This window comes from Colletes gigas, unplaced genomic scaffold, assembly GCF_013123115.1.
Source record: "Colletes gigas isolate AHSC1104 unplaced genomic scaffold, ASM1312311v1 Colletes_gigas_Sc00018, whole genome shotgun sequence".
Taxonomy (NCBI): domain Eukaryota; kingdom Metazoa; phylum Arthropoda; class Insecta; order Hymenoptera; family Colletidae; genus Colletes; species Colletes gigas.
In genome coordinates, this window is record NW_025106647.1 from 2346551 (window position 1) to 2369712 (window position 23162).

Consider the following 23162-nt stretch of genomic DNA (forward strand, 5'->3'; position numbering starts at 1 on the left):
ACCAATGTATGAGGCCCTTTTTAGGCATAATCTAAAATGTATATTGGTGGTCCCTAACCTAGATCTTTTCTCAGAGAATTATTATTAAATTTTTCTTTAATTCCATTATACATATAATATGGTTCTTTATTTTTGTGACTTCATAGTCATCTAGGGATCCTACTTTGAGAAACACTGTTATAGTGTATTAAATGTACAGTATAATATATAGTATCCTTCATATTTAACTCACTCTTTTGAATTGTACAAAACATAAATTCCTAAATTTTGTTTCCAGTAAGTGTGTTTTGCATATATTAATCTAATTCTACATTTTCCAAAGAGAAAACTATGAATATCCTGGCAAAAATAAGATACACTAAAGATTTTGTAATATTAAATATGGAAATAGTAATTTCTAATGAAGGATATAAATGTCTTAAATTGAGACGGCGAACATTTATAAAATTATTATTAATTCTCTAAATAGTATTTTATTTTTGCACATGCATTTCCTGTTTAGAAAAAGCGAATGTTATATTCCATCAGGTTTTTTTCCATTTTACATTATTGAAAGGATTAATACTCTATGCTTCAACGCGTTATTTCCATTTCCTTTTTAATTAAAAACCTCTTGCTTGGATTAAGTAACGTTGTGATCAAATGAATATCACTTTCAGCAACCTTTTAATTAAAAATACAAAGCGTACTAATTTCCATCCTAGCTCAGTTATGTTAACAATGTCAATTCTACGTAGCTTATTTACGACACTATTATAATTCTCGTAAAACAAAAATTTTATTCCATTGTATAAACAATACATTATTTATGCAGTGGTAAATTAATCTCCACAAGAAAAATTGTATTTATAAATTTTCTTACGATACAAAAATGGTTACAATACGAACGATTTAAAATTTAAAAATTTTATTTTAATGCTTGTTTCCGGACAAATGTAGCGGCGCGAAAATAATTATTTTTCAAGCACAGTTGTTGAAAAGACGTCCAGCTTAAACTCGTTTATTTCAATCCAGCGCTGTATTTTTCATGAAATAGGGTGATAATAAGTTTTAAAACCTGTAGAAGAGCAGTTTGTAAATTTTATTCGAGGCCTTAATTAAGCAAGTGCAGAGGAAAAATACGTGAATAACAAGTATCAGAAGGGACTAAAATACTGTTACAAAATCCGAAACTTAAAACCTCAATTTTTAATATAATATTATTCAACGAACCATAAAGTGATTTTAAAATTACATATAGTCATTTTTCACAGTAACTATTCAAAATTTAATGGATGGAGAAGACGTTAGTTTTTTTCCTTAAGTTAGTATTTTTTAAAGTCGAAGCAAAATATTTTATGCAGTTTTTATAATTTACAAAATAATTATAATTTGTTATAAAAATTATATATTTATTATATTATATTTATTATAAGAAATAATAATTATGGTGTAATAAAAATATTCCTTTTATAAGAAGATTTCAAAATTAACTTCGTTTGATCTCAAGATTTTCTTAAAACCTGCATTTACGAATTACAATTCCTCCCGCTAGAAATTAAACATTCTCTCCACTGACTGTATTCTATTTTAATATTTTGTAAACGATTCTTTATTAATAATTAAACATAACGATCAATCATAAAACAAACAAGCTTTCATGTTGACCTAGAATCGTTGAATCAAAATTACATACGAACTATTATATTCAAGTGGAAGGCTTTTACACGCGCACAAAACTTAATTTCTGGTTCCATACAGCACACGGATATAATTTCTCTGTTAACATGTATCCTGGAAGTATTATCATGAGAGCACCGTATCATTACACGGGCAGTAAATTTAAATGTCACTGTAGAATACATTTCACTGCACGGAATACCGTACACCGGAAAGCAAAATTTCAACCGTGAATTTTATCGGAGAATATTCAGCACGCAAGGAATGGACCTGATAATAATGAAATAGGAAATTCGCGGAACAGTTTAAATATCGGAAACACCAGCTGCTCTCGTTTTATTTAGCGTGTACATTAAATACGTTCAACACGATTACTCTTGTCAGAAACACTGTTGTTGCATCCATGTACGTTTAATTTTCAAACCAGATTAAATATCGTAACGCGAGAGCGTCTACTAAAATTAGTAGATAATTTATGCACACGCTATATTTTTCTATCGCAATAATATACGATTGTAAAGCATAAATATTGAAAGTTAAATAAAAGATGTAGGACTTTACTGCAGGCGTAAATAAGTATTCAAATTAAATCACATGAATGTAAATAATGTTCTATTACTACATTATTATACAATATCTATTGGTATACAGGGTGCCACCTTTGGGGAAAAATCGAATGGGAGATTCTATAAGCCAAAATAAGACGAAAATCAAGAATACCAATTTGTTGATTGAAGCTTCGTTAGAAAGTTATTAACGTTTAAAGTTCCGCCTGTAGAACGGCAATCTGCGAACAGCTACGTGCGCACGATAGTGGTTCTCACTCAGCATGAGAAACTACTTAGTGACGTATCGACAGCCTTACAGTTTTCTAACTGAGAATCGCTAGCAGCTGCTCACAGATTGTCGTTCCACAGGCAAAAGTTTAAACGTTAATAACTCTTTAACGAAGTCTCAATCAGCAAATTGGTATTCTTCATTTTCGTCTTATTTTGGCCTGTAAAATCTCCCATTAAATTTTTTCCCAGGGGTGGTCAAACATCCTGTATAGTGTTGAATACTGTTTTCTAAAAGAGATATCCAATAACTCGATAGCTCGAGTTACGTTTTAAACAATCTAAACTCGTTAAAAGACATTGACCCTTTTCTTTTCCAAGTCTCGAGCGGGCTTCGCGTTGCCTCTCCGATCTGTCGGTCCGTTCGCAGCGTATCGCGAAGGAAAGGATCGCCAGAGTACTTATAACAAGACGGGAACGACGCACTTATAACGGGGAAATATCGTACCGCCCATTTTTTGATACGATATTCCCCCGATCCCATCGTCGTTCTTTGAAATTAGAAGAGCGAAAATTCTTCTAATTACGAACCGAAATAAAATCGAACTTCACCGTTGTTATTTTAACACCTCAATCGAAATTCTTCCGAGATTGCAGGATTTGTACCCGCCTCTGCCCCCGGATTTCGATATCTATCGAAATCATCGGGGATCGTAATAATCTAGAGGTCTCTCTGGAGTGGGAGGAGCACGCTTATAAACTGACTCTCGTTAGAACAGTATCAGGCAATTAACAGAATTTCTCTGGCGCGCACGAACGGATATTAGGGCGGGCGATCGCGAGGGTGGTAGCAGCGTGTGCGAAGGGGTAGTATTAGAGGTTGTTGTCGCCGGGATAGGCGATAGGGTTTTTATCTCGATTTTCCATTTTCCATTTTCCATGCGAGAGAGACGACTATACACCCGTATAAACGCTACTAAATTCAAGAACGAGGGGAGTCGAAAATTCTGGAGACGTACAACGAAGACGTTTATTCAGCCCACGAAATCGGTCGTAAATAAGAACTTTCCATCTCCCGCTTTATTATACCGTGTCGTTGGTGTACACGTAGAATTTCCACGGAACTGTTCGATGATTTCAATTTCCGATAGACACGTTCGACTGGCGATACTTTGACCCCTTCCGTCGATGAATCATCCTCGACGTGTTTTAACGATGTAACGTTTTGCGGGGAAACAAGCTTTGTTTACACGGCGTAAAATGTTTGACCACCTTGCCAACATATTTTGTCCGGTATATTCCACTGTCAAACATAAGGGATGATTTAAGGCCTGAGAAAATATTTTTGTATGCCTTTCAATCTTTATTAAAATGTTTGTTTCTAGAATTCGAACTACTAGTCCTTACAAACTACATTATTTATAGGCTTTCTACTCCGTTTTACAGGAAATAATAAAATCAATTCACTTACGTAAAAGTTAATTTCGTCGTTGTTTTCAATCGTGTTCGTATTTTTTATAATTTATTTTATTCATATTTAAAGCATTTTTGTATAATTATATTAAATTAAATAGTATTTATTATAATACTAATATAATAATGCTGTATTTGTCTGACCATACAAAGAGAGATAGAATCATCTTATTGATATAAATCATATGATATTATTTGTTGAATATAGATGAATAGTGCATAATTATATGTTACGTTCTTTCACGTGGGGCCGTTAATAATGCTGATATTATTAGTCATCGCATTGAAATAATATGATCGACGCAAATAGGATATCAACAGAATTTAGGTAATTAAAATTAATATTTGATAGTATTCAAAATGAACTTAAAATCGTTCATATTATTAGGAACATAGAATTTTTCGTAACATTATTACACTTTTACTAATTAAATTAGTAAGTGGTTGGTTGTATCATGTAATAAATTTTAGATTACATTCTATTTTAATAACGGAGGTGTACAATTCATAGTATTTGTTTCAATCATTGAATTTTCAATTCTACAAATGGCTAAATATCAAATATTATTATTAAAATCATAACTTCCTTCCAATATAATTTTATTCGAAAAAACTGTCAGTGTTTAATGCTGCAATCTTTTTCCAATGCTCTACAAATTTTTACATTTCAGTAATGTAACAATCTTGAGTTCTTCTTTGTAAAGAATTAAGTAAATGCTACTTCGACACATTGTTTTTTAAATATTTGTTACAATGTTTGTAATAAACAAAAACAGAAAGATTTAAATTCGTTTCACTCGTCAAATTTTATCCATCAGGAATTTTATATTTTTTAAAAATCGTTTAAATTGTGTTTATGCTGCCCTTTTATTCATTTAATTTTTATTTAATTTCCCTCGTAAACGCTACATTTTTGAGTAGTGGAAAATCAATTAAAACACTGGATAATCTAAATTCTCTATTGGTATCAATATTATTGCACCGTTCTTTATAAATAGTAGTAGAAATTTGTCACAATTTCAACTCAGATAGGAAATCACACTATTTTTGGAAAGTTGCAAAGTGATATTGGGTTATAAATATTGTTGTACGTGTAGTCCCAGCAGCGATATCGTGTTTGCCGTTCGCACAGCATCGGCGAACCCTGAAATACTATTGTAGGTCACCAGAAATGATCAACTTGGGAGACCTCCAGCCATTTAACCTAATAGAGGCAACGATTCACCCACTCTGCTAAAATTCCACTTCAAATGTAACGAGTAGTGATTGGATTACTCTATAATATGCGGTACCAAGCCCGATTAAATATTTTTTTTTCAGCCATCAAAAGCACGAAGACCTTAAATGTAATACTATAGTTAAATGATAATTTAACATATAGTTTTATAAGATATCAATTAACACTTTGACTGCCACGCCACCCATATATGGGTGACAGAACTTTTAACAGTAGAACTGTAATAATGTATTCTCAAGTTGAAATGTTAAAGAAAATAAATTTTAATAGGCTTCGTAAATTTTAATGAGGTTACGAAAGCAACTACTACGACAACTTTTAAGTTGTGTAGTTTACAATTGCCTAAAATGAAAGTTTTGGTTCCGTAAACAATTTTAGTCAATTTTAATCATGTTTTAATTGCAGTTATTAGACTATCGAATTCAGACATAAGAACCTAGTAATTTCATCTAAAGAAAGGACGTTCACATTCATATTTTTCTTTGAAACTGTTTAACGTTTGCATCGAAAATTTTCATTCAGCAATTTCCCAGTAATCCGAGCTCATCGAATCGGGTACCTAACTCTGTACATTTGTGTAGACTAATTAGCATATTAAAACGAATATAGTACGGGGCGTCGTTGTATCGAGATTCAATGCGAGGCTTTCAATGTACCCAAAGTTCAAGAGGCGTCTAATCAGCAGTATTGACGGCAAATTGGAAAAACAAGAGCACTAGAGAAATTCACATCCCGTCTAGCAAACGTGCGGATTCATCGCGGCATCGGTTTGAATAGGCAACGACCGATAAAACTTCTATTAACCGATCGAACTCGAAAATAACTTGCCTGGTAGCCATTTTCTCAAAATAATAGATTCATGTAAAACGCTGTTATGTAGATCGAGGCCAGTAATAAACATATAACATAACCGCGTTCGTACATCTGCGCCTATCAGCTTAAAAGCTCAAGCTGTCTTAGCTCGATCATTAAGATGAATCGCCTAGTTGATTAATCGCCCGCCGTTTGCCATTGACGTGACCCCGCATCGCGAAGTTACACGACCACCCTTTCTGCTCCCTTTATCGATGCAATTTGTCGATTGACAATTATTGTTTGCTCGTTCCATCGAGTACGAAGCTTCGAAGTTGTATAGGTCCAAGCTGGAGGGCAGAGAAAGCCATGGGGAATCTCAACCTTGCAGATTAACTCCAATCCTATCAGGCTAATTTAAAAATTTTAGCTTTCTTGGAATTGATTGGTATAAATATTTATTTAGATAATTTTCTGGACCACCTATTTTATCCAAATAAACTGCTCGAAATCATTGTCATGTATATCTCATCATTGAGGTCTTATCACAGATCCACTGTCGAACATAAGGGATGATTGAAAATATTTTTGTACGTCTTTCAATTTTTATTAAAATTTTTATTTCTAGAATTCAAACTACATTATTTATAGGCTTTGTACTCCGTTTTACAAGAAATAATAAAATCAATAATGAAATCATTGTCATGTATATATCATCATGGTGTAATTCTTTTTTGTGATAAAGTATATGAATATTTTGTTATTTAACATAATATACCTGATTAACCCTTTGCCATACAATGACGTCTCTGACTCGTCACAAGTTCTTGATGTCAAGTTTCACAATTACGAGGCCACTCACTCGTCATCATGCCTTATAAATTAAAATCAACAAATTTTTACATTCACGAAGTATTCGTAAAACAAATCAATTTTTTTCGTGCCCGTTCCTTGTACGAACAAATTTAAACAAAATTAAACAGTATACGTTTGAAAAATTATTTGGAATTAAATCGTAAGTCAAGGGGTTAATAAAAGTACAAAAATTTTTTAAGTAAATCATAATATTCTGTTATATACTCAAATTAAATTTTGATATCTTCTTTAAATAATTTTCTTTGTAATTCATTTCTAGTTCCACTACCGATCACCGACATTAAGCACGTTTGGTCGCGTCCAGACTAAGGATGGGTGACCGCTCAGGGAACTCTCAGCATATTTATTATTTGATGACATTTTTCTCGTATAATATTGTTTACATTATACCTCTTAATTAATTTTCTAATTAGCTATCTCTTCTCCATTAATATTATTATACGACAAAAGAATTATAATTATATTATTCATATAAACTCCCTCGAACACTCGTCTTCACAGTATAATCCTCATTTTGACAAGATCTTCCCAGCAAGAAACGGGCGGAAAATATGTGCAAGAAACGCAATTACCGGGAGCACCACCGAGTAGAACAAGCCCCACTCGTTTCCCTGAGAAAATGTTGAATTATCGTGACACCAATATTTCCGTTAATTATCTCATATTTGAATACTATGCCCGGGAACCGGCTTCATTGCGCGCCTATGTCAATAGCCGGCGAGCGGCGGCGGGGGGCCCCCGGACAAAATAATTATTACGAAATTAATTGAATCTATTATGCATTCGTTAAACGGAATATCGATTTTCGTCGAACTTTCATTCGCGACGCGAACAGACGCGAGCCGGCGCGGCTATTTTCCGTCAGAAGTTTCCACGGCATTCAGAGACGGATTTAGCTCCCGCCTGCATATCCATGCTCGATCTAAAATTTGCAAATTCATCTGTCGAGTTTTCAACGACGAAGACAGTCGGCGAATGAACTTTATCCGATGATGGCCGGGGCTCCTACGGAGGCACCCCCTGATCAATAATTCATTCGCATCATCGCAGTCATGTCGACGTCGAACGAACGATTTCGCGAGTCGACGGGTAGAGTTATCTCGATGGAGAAAATTTCGTGAATTCGAGATTCAATCTCGCCCCGGGAACTTGGAGGGGCACCGGGCCGAAACTCTTCGAAATTTCTGTCGCGGCTTATCGTTCGCGGCTTTCGAGGAACTTGACTTCTGTATCTCCTGTTACCATGCTTACTGAGGCGAACCCAAGATCTGTAATTCGATTAAAAAACGACTGAAAAGTTGCTTCGTCCGTGCTCGGTAACAGTAATTCAATTTTAAAAAGAATTTTTGTTAAAAATTATGTTTATAAATGATAAAATATATGAAAATACTTTGTTTTGTGTATGATATACTTTCCTGATATATTCTAGTTTAACAAAATTAAATTTTGACGCTTTCATGGATCGTTTGCAATATATTAAATCAAAATGAAAAGGAGCACTATATATTAGAAATATAATTAATAATTGCGCTTCCGAAAGTCTTATTAAAAATACTGGGGGCACAATTATAACCTTTAACGCGTGTTCAACGAGTTACGTGTTTCAGAATTTGCGAGAAAAAAGTTATAAAAATAAAAGTTTAACGCTTGGTAATGCTGGCGAACTCCGTTGGCGAGGCTGACCCAGCAAGCCTGGCTTAGTTCTCGAATACACGAGCGTTTTTACGTTACGTTTTGAGCGCCATGTTTCTACGGCGAATAAAATAGACGAGTGTTTTCCACACTTCGTTTCAACGGTGAATAACACGGACAGACACCTTTTCGACTAGAACTGAAAGAATAAAATACGTACAGCTTATTATGTTACTCATGGAATAAATGTTACATAATAAACAAACAATAATTTGACTGTTTTATCGAATAAACCGTCCATTTTCTCGAATTAAATTCTTCTCATCTCTGTATTCATCACTGAAATGTTGTACAAAATCAGAAATAGAAAAATAGTCTGTAGTTGAATAATTTCATTACAAATTTCTGGAGCACAGCTAACATTAAGAGTTTCAACGAAATATTATTATTATTAAGTATCAACTTATAAGATTATAAATATAAGGGAATCAATCAAAAGATTAGTAATTACATTGATTTATTCGACCGAAGATTTAAATTTTTTAATATATTTTATTCTACAATTTAAACAATTTTAAATCAAATTGTTCCTATCTATTAATAGTAAAAACCATGATTGTTATTTCATATCAGTTTCTTGCACGTGCTAATTTTCTGGTAGGTCGAAGTCGTTCTAATTTGTAAATGAAATGAATAAATATAAAAACGTTCATGACAAGCGTGTGCTCCATCCGCAAAATTGTTTTACATGTTGCGCGAAGAAACAGGAAAGAGCTGAATGGCGAACGCGAGAAGGCAAAAAACATCGACGAAAGGGAGCTTAATGGAAAGCCTAGATACGTCATGTGATTCTAAATGAGATTGCCTCGCGAACCGTGGCAGGGGAACCCGGCACTCGTGCTTTATTGCTGCAATATTTTGTAGCGGAAACGTTGACGCGGTGAAAATATAATCTTGAGTAATTTCTGCTTAGCATCGGGGACAGTCATATGTAACGTTTTTATAACGGCGTAAAATTGACGACTGAATTTTTAACAAAATTATTTTACTACTCGTCGCTAAAATAATTAAACGATCATCAGCTCAAATAATTTTGTTGCAGTCTAATTTAACCCTTTCAAATCTGATGGCAATTAATGCATAGATAATATTTCAAAGTCAATAATTTTTAATCAATGTATGTACAATATTTGTTTTAAATGTTCAATATAAGTAAAAAAAATATTTTATTTCAACGAACAGATCAAATAAATCAATAATTTTTTAAATTGTACAGAATGGAAGTGTAAATTTTGAAAATACTGACTTTGTGTAATGGTATATGTTGTATTTATTTTATTTATTTATCTGTACAAATCCAATCATTTTAATGTTCTGCAAATAACAGTATCAGGCAAATATTTTCGAAAACTGAAATTATTTGATATTAAGTCTTCTGGAAGGTATCATCACAGACGAAGTATACGAGCGGACTTTACACATTATGGTCTTTTCGACGAAATTAAACAATTTCAGATCATTCTGAAAAAATTATTTTTGGTTACGGGGATCAATTATGCTCATTTTTGGTGGATACACATACCCTCGAAATCCTGAGCACTTTTGAGAAAAAAATTCTTTACCGAAAATATCATGTGTGGCCAGAAATGTTTCCCCGAAATTTCATGCGTATGATTAAAAAATCATAACTTTCTATAAAATCATAACATAGATTCTATGAATCTTGGAGATGTTGTTCCTTAATCCCATAATGTGAGAAACTCCCCATCAAAATGGTCCAATATTCCAGCAATCATTATTTCTACAATAGTGGGTGTATTTCATTCAAATTTATTTATGAAGTAGAGTTCATGGATACCTACAAAAAACTATTAAATCACTTTTTTGTAGAGCGTCAAACGTTAAAAATGAAAAACAAATTTTAAAGAAAAATCGGCAAGAGGACAACCATTGTTGTATCATTAAATATTTCATAAGGATTTTATGAATCATTTTTTCTAAAAAAATTATTGTAATTACTCAAAACACTCATTATGTTTGAGCAACTTTTGCCACCAAATTTTCTTACTTCACACGTTTCTTTAATTGTTCTGCAATAACGAATGAAAGTGAGTATACTTTACCTTCAAGATATAGTGGGGAAAAAACGGAGAGGTTTTTATGTCAAGATAACAGATTGACCAAGGTGTTGGAGTACCTATGTGTAACAAGCCATTTTTCTTCCCAGGTTTATCAGATAATCTGTAACATTGCATGCGACGCGTGACTATACACCATATTGTTGATAAGTACTTTGGATTTAAACGTTTGTGACTGATAAACCGCATTATGTCTTTAAGTGATTACAATCAATGATCATAACTAAATTTTTTAACAATAGTATATTATTAGCACGACCTTCGATGAAACGTGTGACTCATTAAAATGCTTCACTGAATATCACTCTGGGATTGATACATTCATTTTTCATACGGCGGAAGTGAAATTCGACACCAGCCGTTTTTTAAATGTCTTTCACACTTCACTGGCTGACTTGGAAGGGATAGAAACGTTCAATTTACCATATTACGTATGAGGGTTATTTTAAGAATCATTAGTGTAACAGCTGATTGCACTTGATAGAAATGTTCAATTTACGAATCTGGAGTCCATTTTAAGAATCACTCCTAAATGAAATCATTAAAAAATAATATAAATTACTGAATTTACTTCTATGAAGTCCAAAATGTTGTCTCTAATATTATAAATTGTAAAGAAAATTCTATATAATACTTTTTTAATAACTATCGTAATAAAATTTGTTCAAATTGCACGTTCCAAGGTTAACTTTATATTATAATACAAGAACCAGGAATTGAAGTTTGATTCCATCCCGCAAACTTTACACAAACTTTAATTAAGAAATTCATTGGAATTTCTTCTCGAGCAATGGAAGCTCTTTGCATTTGTACCGCCATTACTGAATCCGATACCATCTAGTGGAATTTTGTCTGTATTACACAAGTCGAATTATTTCACTGTAGGTAGATACACGAGACAAATGAAATTACTAGAGCCCCATACGAATATTTTACACTGAAATATCTGCAGCAAGATAGGGAATTCAAATGTATTATTTAAAAAATTCTGTTTCTTTAAAAACTCATAAAATATTATTTATAGTAATTAATTTCATTCTTCTTCCGCATATTCTTCAAAATTTCAATTTCGTGTGATTTGGGGATAGACCATACTAGATCGTGACATGTTCAATTAACTATATTAGCGAATAAATTTTATTTAGCGAAATATCTGCAGCGAGATAGAGAATTCAAATATTAGGTGTACAAATGAATAATCCTATTTTTTCAGCCACATTCAATGTTTATTTTAAAAGAAAGGAAATTGAATTGTTCAATCAAAGTATTCGCCGTTACTTTCTATAACTTTAAGCCATCTTTCAGGCAGCTGATGAATTCCGTCTCGGAAAAATTTTACGTTTTTGGACCTGATAAAGTCGTCAAGCTATTTTCGGATCTCATCCACTGATTGGAAGTGCATATCGGATAAGACGTGTTGCATCGGCTGGAACAGGTGATAATCAGATGGAGCAATGTCTGGTGAATACGCCGGGTGCTGCAAGACGTCCCAGCCAAAACTCATTATAGTGTCTTTTGTATGGGAAGCAATATGTGGCCTGGCGTTTTCATGCAATTTCACTAGACGTTCTCCTTTGCCAGTATACGGACGTTTTCGTTCCAATGCTTGACCTAAGCAGATTAATTGATATTGGTAGTAGACCGCAGTAACTGTTTCAGCCGGTTCCAACAATTCATAATAAACCACACCCTTGATATCCCACGAAATGCAGAGAAGAACCTTCTTTCTGAAGCGATTGGGTTTTGCGACCGATGTTGATGCTTCACCGGGATTTACCCATGACTTTCTGCGTTTCGGATTGTCATAGAGTTATCCACATCTCATCGCCCGTAACGATTTTCCACAAGAAGGACTTTCGGTGCTGCTTATTGAGATGAGAAAGACACACTGCCACTCGTTGATTTTTATTGGTTGCAGTGAGTTCATGCGGAAGCCATTTTCCTTTTTTCTGGATCCTTCCCATCTCACGTAGGCGTTTAGAAATCATTTGCTGGGTTACTCCTAACTGTTCCGCAAGTTCTTTTTGCGTTTGTGCCGCATTCTCAGCGAGCAGTTATTCCAAATCATCGGTGTCGCACTTTCGAGGGCCTCCAAGGTGTTGTTTGTCGATTAGACTCAAATCACCGCTTTTAAACCGCTTATACCAAAATGCGCACACATCATACGATACAACACCTTCATCGAGAAAAGCATTCTCTTGCAGCATTTTTCCCTTGTTGGAATTCGTAAAGAATGCAGTGTCGTATATGCATCTTAACACTTGGCATGCGGGTATACTTCGCCAGCAACTTACGCATGCAGCGGGCATTTTTTCGTGTATCGTGGGAAGTTTGGTTATTCAGTAAAATCACAGTAAATCGAAGACTACTTCGTTTTTATCAACGAAACTTTTTTTATTTTACACTTAAATATATACTGTATGATTATTTTAACACAGAAAACGATATTTTTACGAAATTACGAAAATATCCGTTATCCATCACAAATCTACTAAACACGTATTTTTACGTGACCCGCGCTCCAACGACAGACTGTAAAAAACGTAAAAATACGTTGCCCGCATGCCAAGTGTTAACTGTTGCCATTTTCGACTCTACTGAATTGAATACTTTTGAAGGTTATGTTGGGTCTTCCGCTAATCTATCTCTTGTTTTAACTACCTATATCTCAACATTGTATGACCGCAAAAGAGCGAGAAAATCTATTGACTTTGAACTTGATTTTATAACTGCTTAAGATAATTTGGATTATTCATTTGTACACCTAATATATTTATTTAAAAAATTTTGTTTCTTCAAAAACTCATAAAATATTATTTATAGCAATTAATTTCGTTCTTCTTCCGCATATTCTTCAAATTTAAATTTCGTGTGGTTTGAAGATAGGCCATACTAGATCGTGGCATGTTCAATTAACTATTAACGAATAAATGTTTCATTAGGGGCATACTTTCAAAAAAGGATTTTTTCGCTTTTTTGGTACAAATATCCCCCACTGAGAGTCGGTCGACGAGACGTATCTGGGGTAAAACGCGTAGAGATAGCTCATTTACGGAAGTCGAAGTATGTTCGGTGAAGCTTTTTCTCCCTTTTGCATTCCTCCTTCGTACTTTACTGGTCGCCTAGCGAACCACCGAAATATGTATTATCTCGGATCCGAGAGCGTGCCTGTACAGCGAAATTGTTTCTTTCCACGGCCTGCACGAAAATGCACGCGGCGGAGACGCTCCGGAAATCTTTTTGTTCGAGAAAGCGAACGACGCTTTTGGTACAAGGCGAAGCCGTTAGTTTTCGCAAATTTCCACCGCGACGAAAATTTCCACAGTGCTTTATTTTAATTTGCATGCAACCGCCCGGGCCCTCCCAGTGTGTATATGTAAATTACGTTTTATCTTATCGCCATCGTGTCGCGAGGCGACATTTTTAAAGTGCCACCAGTTACGCGTTCCCTTTATTTCTTCCGGTGCAGTTCTCTTTTTGTGTTGGCTGTTACATAGTGTAAAATCGAATTGTATATACGGTCGGTTCTATAAAAAGTTGGAACAAGAATTATTAAATTCATTGCAACACACTGGCACACATTTTTATAACACATTTAATAGTTCTTTTTTTGAAAAGTTTCTAAATGGTCATATAAAATGCGTTTTATCGTGATTTTTTATTTTTTTTACATAAAATCTTCTAAATATAATCTCGCTTTATAGATATTTAATTACATAAACAATTTATAACCCAGTTTTATCGCACACCAGTCGTATGCTCAATAGAAATGGCTGATACTTCTTTGGGTGCATAGAGTCAAAGCAAATTTCGAAATAAACATAGAAGGCAGCATAGATAATTATAATTATTATGTTCATTAGATAGAGGATGATGAGTCCTTTAAAATGAGCGTTCGTTCAAGTCGATAGCGTAATTAGTTCCGGAGATATAAGGCTTCGAAACGTTTGTTTACTTTTTATTGTATACGTCGCGAGGTCTTAGAAATCTAGGTCACTCGATCACGTGATTGGAATAGGTCAGCACGATGCACGTGCGAAAGAGAGGTCCGCCGCGTAAGACGTAGGCAGAGACAGTGGGAATTAAAGAAATTACCCCTTCATTTAAATTACGATATCTCCAAAACGGAAAATTGGATCGTCATAAACCAAAAATCATTTTAAAAGAGGAAGCTTTGCCGCTTTTAACAGTGGAAAAATTATTGATAAAGCATGAGGAGCTTCGGAAATATACGGTTGCAAAGTTTTAGTACTTTCAATATGCGTTACTGTCACTGTTGTACTACGAAGAGAGAGAAATAATGGAATTCAATAAATTATGTTTTTCTTTACACGACGATATCTCGAGAACGGAAAGTTGGGTCGACATGAACCAAAAACCATTTCAAAGAGGCAGCTTTACCACTTCTAACCGTGGTTGAATTATGGAGAAAACGTTGTTAGACGTTGTTAGACTGTTTTAAGCCAGTGGAAGTACTGTAAGAAAAGTCATATAGTCAAAATGGTGCTGAAATATCATTGAATGTTAGAAATTCTAAACGAAATTTTAAAAACGGTTATTTGATCTTGGTTTAGTGTTAATATGGTTAAAGTATTTAATTTAATTTATTCTTTGTTAGAGAAGATAGAAACAATGTTTATTTAACGTTTTACTATTTTGCGTAAAATTTAATTTTCTTTAAGATTTATTTGAGAGGTATACTGTAATGTATAGTGTAACATTTTTACAAAGAATGAATACATATTAGAAAAATCATACAACAAAGGGAGTTATTTCAATTTTGTTCAAACTAGAATCAATTCTTCAATATCGCACTTAAATATAGAATTTCATTGAAATCCATTCTACTATTATAAAATACTGTAGGATCAGGAAAGTGATAAATATTAACAAATTAAACGGAATATAATTAAACCAAACTTTAACACTTTAAACTAAACAGCCATTAATGTTACACGTCGGTATTCTTAAATGTACGTCTTCGCGTTTCGACCTTCGCCATTCGACTGACTATCGATGTTTATCATCGCTTGGCCCGTTGCGATGATAAACATCTCATCAATTCACCCTTGCTCCGCGACGAGCTTCGGCCCGGTCAAGCCACGTACACAGGTACTCGCCGATGCACCCTGCTTCTCCCCTTTCTACACTCCCCTCCCTACAATACGTATAAACATATGTTCATTTAAGAGAATATTTTTTCCAATACTAGAAACATGAGGCAGCCTTAAAAATAAAAACATTAATTTTACAATTTATGAATTTATAATCTAAACTGACTTACAGAAAAGAATAACCGACGTGAGACATTTGCTGGGTAGATGCTTGTGTATTAACTGACACGGAGTAATGGGTAACAAAGACTTTATTATTCTGTCAAGGCGGAAGACAAGTTACTTGAGTCAAGGCTCAGCTAGTTTTCTCGTCTTCGCTTTCCAGTCACCCTCGTTCGCACTGGCAAAATTATTAAACAACCCTGATTGGTTAACCCCACGCGTTAGGCCTTTCCAATCAGGGCCGTTTATTTTTCCCAAATCACCGCCTATTTCTTACGCCCTCGGCGTGCTTGTTTTCGAAACAGCGTGGTGATCGAGGAGGACGACGTTGCGACCTCACTGCAAGATTTCCTTCGGGCCACCCGCGCTGGGCCCACTTGGCGAAACTCCGATGGGAACGCTTCGAGTGTCCTCTGGAAATCCCTAATTTATGATGGTCTCTATTTGCTGTTGAGGGACTTAGGAAAAGAATTTACTAAACACATTCGATACGCGAATCTGGAAAATATCTGCCTCAAAAACAGCTTCGACGAACGAGAGTCGTAAATTACGTGGGCCGTTTGCACGAGAGAAAAACTTTCCCATGTGCGCACGACCGATCGCTACACATTTATCGAACATTGTACACGAATCGAGTAATAGTAGAATCAATTCCAATAGCTCGGTTTTTAAACAGAGACTGTCCTTTGTGCACAAAAACTGCATTTGATAGAAACCACATTCCTAAAAGTGAATTTCTACGTGAGTCGCTTTAGTTGACCAATGTCAAAGTGCCTAGATGCTTTTAAAATTCCTGGTGAAATTAACTCGAGGCATTTTTCCGCCGCCTCGCGTAACGTTGCCTGAATTTACGGTAAACGAAGAAACGGGAGGCGGAAATTGCTTACACAGGAAGAAACGAATCTACCGTTTCCGGGACGTTTAACTTGTAAAAACCGCGAAACGCAGCCATCTCCTCCAGGGGACAAATTAAACTAACAATCGCGGATCGAAAACAATCATCACCGTTAATATCCTTATTACAAACTTCATCCCTCGATTTTCCTCGCGCTAGAGAACGTCCATTATAAAATTGTTTCAATTATTGCGATCTCGGAAATATTAACCAGCGATTGCGGGGAAACTCGTAGCCAGCTTAATGAAAATGACTTTGGTTGAATTATCAAGAAAAGTTGGAAATGATCGCTCACAATTGAATGTTAATTAATATCGTGGGAGTCTGTTGAGGTCGAATATCGGTAGAACTCGGGAAATAATAAATAAATGTACAAAATAGACTATTTTAAACACGGTAATATTACTAGAAAATGCATTGAGAATTATTACTGTTCAGTTACTGCGCAAGTTCAATATGTACAGAATTTTGATCCGAGCAAATGAAATAACACACTAATTCCCTCTATTTCGAACTGCAACAACATATTTGCTAACAGTTATATGGAATTACAGTAATCCCTCGGTATTATTCGCAAAGTCATCCCCACCAATTCATGAAACTGCAATGTTGCAAACTTGGGTATTATTGTAGAGCTAACCAACCTTCCTCGAAATCGTAAGAAGCATCATTCTCGATAATTCTAAATTTCGTAGAAGCGAATACAAACTCGAATTGGCGTCACGACTTCGATCCTGCGCGACCAAATACCCGCTAATCGACCTGGCACCAGCAGGACACATCTGTTCGTTATGCTAAATGATAATTGAAGGTCCAGATGCCAAGATCAAAGGATCGTGAGCGCTGCTTTGATGAAGGATCGTGTATCGACGCACTCGAATCGATTAGCATCCCAACGTGGTCCTAACGTCGGCCCACTTAACGTAATTGCTAATCCTCCGAGAACATAGATCTCCGCGTGCCAGTCTAATCCGTTAACGGTTAACCTATCCGTGGAGGCGGAGACTTTCGCCGTGCCATCGCTAAGAACATCCGACGAGCGTCGCTTTAATTAATATACAATTACAAACAGCGAAGGTGCACGCAGTTTCCTAAATCTGATTCGCGTTTTCCCCGAAACGCTTCTTCGCCATCATTTCTCTGACCCTTCGCGTAATAGAAAACGCGATTTAATTGGTTCGATGGGTGGAAGTCGGTCGAGGAACAATTTACGAGGACGCGATTGGATTTTAATGAGTTCTTATTCCTGGAAAAATTATCGTTAAAGTCGCCTTTAACCATAAAACGCCGGAGACGGACGAAAAGGAATTCTTATATGGACAAAAATTTCAGACAAATGAAATATAAATAATTTTTTGGAACAATGAAATTTCCAATCCTTACGATATTTATTCATTTTTTCGTTACGTGCAACAACTACGAAAACAATTTTTCGTGACAGTAAAATTCGTAAGTCCTGCGATATTTATGTATTTGTTTATAATGTGCAATATGAATTCGTTTATAATATGCAATATGAAGGAATCGAAACGTTGAAATGTTTGAAGCAGCTCCAGTTGGTTTTTCCTAGTGACATACTTGTATATTGTGATAGAAAGTATATAAAAAATTCTTCGTACCCTATACAGGGTGTTTGGCCACCCCTGGGGAAAATTTTAATAGAACATTCCAGAGGACAAAATAATAAAATCAAGAATACTAATTTGTTGATGGAAGCTTCGTTAAAAAATTATTAACGTTTAAAGTTCCGCCCGAACTAAATTTTTTCTGGAAAATGGGTAGGATTTCGGAGGTAGGTCTATTCACCAAAAATTATTGTAATTGACCCCCGCAACCGAAAATAATTTTTTCAGAACGATTTGAAATTTTTTTCTTCGTGGAGAAAATTGACCACCTACCCCCTGTTAAGGATTCTGAAGGAACCTTAACATCGCGAGGTTTATGATACGGACGTGACTTCTCCGCTATTTTTGAGGATTAGGCCTTCAAGACATTTTTACTTGATAAATTAGGATACGGCCATTGAGGAACCTCCAAACTCCACACGGGACTTGGAATCCTTGGAGCTCTTCCTTGCCTCAATAGCAATTGACGTATCGTAAACCCGCGTTGGCACACAGCTGCGGACCACCGGGGTCTCGCGGTCATTGGGTATTCCCAATGTTAATAATAATGCAGCGTTCTCGCTCACTCCTGCATGGTCTACCTGGACACTGGACAGGAGGGTGGGCGGGAATGTTGCAAAATGCAGGAAACGTCCTGCCAAGGTGACAACTTTGAGGATTGGCTTGACCAATCCTCCTACCGGTTCGCGTTGCGCGTTTTCGTCACCTTGGCAGGGGAAACCGAGCTTAGGTTAAGGGTAGTTTTACTTCTTAGCATTAGATTCGTTTGATCGAGCCTTACAAACTCGAGTCGACTCTCCGCAAGTTTAGAATCATTCTTGTGTAATTAAAAAGAGCAACGGGCTCTTCCTTGAAGTAACGGGCTTCAAGTTTACCGGTATTTTCCCAAACACCAGTTTGGGTGGTCCTTCGAGAACGGAAAGGGAACAGTACGGAGCTGTGTAACGCACGGTCCGCGCACTACAGAGGAAGAGGGCATAGTAGCTTCGCCGCCGAAACACCCCCTATCGATTTTTCTTAAAAATTTCGTTTTTCATTTTTAATAAATTTGTTTGACGCTCTACAGAAAAGTTGTTTAATACTTTTTTGGAGGTATCCATGAGCAGTACGTCAGAAAAAAGGTTCGTTGATATAGAGTCACTATTGTAGGAGTTATGGCTGTTTGAAAATTGGACCAGTTTTAGGGGTTTTTTTTCACTTTACGGTGTCAAGGAAGAACTTTCTCAATATTGTTAAAATTTCTACATATTCCTCACTAAAATACGCGGTGTTTGCATTTTGAAAAATTAAACTCCTTCAATCCGTTAAGGAGTTATGTATATTTAAACATATACATGAATTTCGGAGGACCATTTTTGGCCTCATATTATATTATCGACAAAGAATTTTAAACTGCCAAGTGGGTTTTGTTGCACAAAACAAAAAATTAATTTCCTCGTGAAAAACGTGAAGTTTCAAAATTAATTTCTACACGATTCGATTCAACCTAAAAAATGTTACAAATATAATATATTATTTCAAAATTATACCGAGAAAATTACTATTGCCTGGTTTTCACTCTCTTCAAAAATCATTTCAAGGTCAACCTATCACGATTAGATTTGTCTTTTCATCATTTAGATTATGTAACAGAATAAAATTGAGGATCTTGAATGACATTTATCCCTTCCAAACAAATACTATTTTCGTCCAACGATCAAAATGTTTCACGGTTGACAATAATTATACCAACTAATTAATTCTGCCAAAGAATTTGTTTCCCGTGGACGTGCTGGTGCTGAGAGCGATGAAATCAGCTACGGGAGACAAACGATCCGCGGCGAGGATTCAACCGTGTGATTTACGAAACACGCGCGACGAAGGCTCGTCGTTGGTAGATTTACTGCGTCGTCGATAACCCGACTTTTCTGCCCGCAGGTAAATCGACGGGGCTAGTGACGACCACCAGGGTGACGCACGCGACTCCAGCGGCGCTTTACGCCCACGCAGCCAGCCGTTATTGGGAGGACGACGGCAAGGTGCCACCTGCTGCACGAACCTCTTGCAAGGACATCGCTCGTCAACTGCTCGAGGACGAACCTGGTCGTAACATTAACGTATGAAATTATATTTTAATGTAACCGTCTCTATAATCGTAAAATCACAGCCAAGAAACCTGGCCAAAACGATCAAAGTCTGACAGAAACACAATTTATCCAACGAGAATGCCAGACCTGATACTCACCGATTGCAATGATATTTTGCAGGCTTGTAGATTCGCGAGTACGACAATCGTAAACAAAGTTACAACCGCAGATAGTTAGCCAGTTATGAGAAAATTAAGTGAAAAGTTTAAATAATTGCTTACTTAGTGTTTATTACAGTGATAGATCATTTAATTTTAGACTAACTTTGGCATAGCGTTCAGCGTAGGAAGATAGTAATAGTTTGTTCAGGGTTCAAATCCCCATGATCTATAGAATATTTTTTTTCCTTTTTTGTTATCAATCGTATTATATTATATTATTTTTTAACACCTGATTAGAAAGATTTAATAATTTTGACTATTTTTATTATTGTTTGCAATTATATTTTATTGTACTGTATAAATCGTTAATAAAAGTGTGCCCATATTTATTACACGGATTGTGATAGAATAAATAGAAGATAACAAGTTATGAGATTCAACCGACAGATGCATTTCGATCGCAGAAATAACCAGGTTAATTTGTTAACACATGCTTTTTGATCGTTAATAAACAATACCTTCGTTCCATTTTTCATCTATATTTTCACCGGAATTGTAGCAGAAAACTAAACACGCGGAACAAAAATTTTTAAGAACACATATTTCTACTTTGTAACTATTTTTATTAAAAATACGTGGCCGAATTTTACGCATAACTGCATACTATCGGCGTTTCGAAAATATTTAATGGAAATGATACACTGGAAATCGACATGGCGTTCAACCCCCGTGATTTATTGATCATGTTTCGCGACACGTGCAACGCGATGTAATATAACTGCAGAAAAAGAACATTTATTGAATTGGAAAGCGTCGTTCGTAGCCGAGAAATTAATTTCTGTCGGACAAAGGATCTGGAGGACAATGAAATATTCGCAAGCATTCGCGTAGCGACGCACAAATCGTGCTTGAGAATGCCAACTCGAGAGTTCTTGAGATTTTTTATCGAATTTCTATTTCCTTCTACAAAGAAAACAATGTTCTAATATTTCGGGATCACCGATTCTCAAAGAAAATTGTTATCAGTCTCGAAAAATTTGAACAACTTTATATTATTATTCACATCCTTAATTAAAATAATTTTGTCGTTCCTAAAAAAAACAAAAAAATAAATTGTAAATAGGATAAGTAATATTTTTCTTCTTTTATATTACTTTGTGTATTATATTCCTCTCACTTATGAAATAGTCTACAAAAATCTACATGGTTATACTCAAATTTTTAATTCGTAAAAATTTTCAAACACATTTAATATATTTCTTGTTAACAAAATTATTTTATGTTCAGTTATGTTACGTAAGTAATCATGATATAATTTTACAAAAGTTCTTAAAATAAAATCATAGCATTTCGAAAAGTTCAAAATAAAATAATTTTGAAGCAATATTTGAGGTGACACTTGTGAACACTAGATTCACTTTTACGTATTTTAGCATATATTTTATTTACACCTCCGTCAATAATTAAAATTTGAAAGGTGTACTTTTGTAACTCCATAATTAAGATAATAAAAAAAGAAAGGTTCGTGTTTTTTTCTCCCATCGAAGAATCCATTTCCGTATGAAATTTCGCTGGTCCCACGTGTCGAATGAAACTTCTGTTTCCTCGTTAAAATGAATCTCATAGTTGAGACAAGATCCTCGTTTCCATGATAATGGAACTTCCAATTGTATCGAACGGACTTAGCGGAAATCTTGGGACGACCGATTATGCGTTTTCTAGTGCGACGTCGCTAGGTCGGTGAACGGAAATAGAGATCTTGGGCGAGTCGATTGGTCTGGAGGGACCGTTCATGACGTTTCTTCGTCGACGTAACGGGAGAAAAAATGCCTCGACCTGGAGAAAACGGTCACGGCTTTTGTACGGAAGCTCCATGCAAAACTTCCTGCTTGTTAAAGTCTGCCCGGTCGGAATTCTCGAGAGAGTTTCCCCGCAGATTGGAGAAATTAAAGGTTCACGGGGATGACTTTCCCAGCGGAGCGGTGCTTTCCAATCCAGCAGGCAGATCGGACGAACAGGATAAAATTTATTTTACGAAAGTTGATCGCGCTCCTTTACTCTCTTTTGACATTTCTTATCTGCTAGTTCGTAGTCGAGACTTCAAAAGGTCATTCCCGAATCACAAACAACCTATTACGATAGTTACTCGTTAAAACGTCGGATTTGTACCTCGATAAAACATACTCGACTCGATCACTTACGTCAAGGACAGCGAATCAGGGTTTCTTATCTGCTAATTCATAGTCTGGGATTTCGAAAGATCGTCTTTGAGTCGCAAAACATTTATTACAGTACTCCCTCATTAAAATGTCGCATTTGTACCTCGATAAAACGTACTCAACACGATCAATTACGTGAAGGACCGCAAATCAGGGTTTCTTATCTGCTAGTTCATAGTTTGGAATTTCCACAGATCATTCCTAGGTCATAAAACACCTATTGTAGTACTTCCTCGTTAAAACATCACATTTGTACCTCGCTAAAACGCATTCAACCCGATCAATTACATCACGGATCGGAAACTGCTGGCACTTTATTGTTTTATTTATTTATTTA

At 35.5% G+C, this 23162-nt stretch overlaps 1 protein-coding gene across 1 annotated transcript in view; it reads left to right on the forward strand.

Moving 5' to 3' along the window:
• Positions 1-23162, forward strand: part of LOC122400523 (alkaline phosphatase-like) — a 490617-nt gene that overhangs the window by 343352 nt on the left and 124103 nt on the right. The window contains exon 5 of the mRNA XM_043402045.1: positions 20297-20475. Coding sequence (XP_043257980.1) covers positions 20297-20475 — 179 coding nt within the window. The remainder of the gene's footprint in view (positions 1-20296; positions 20476-23162) is intronic.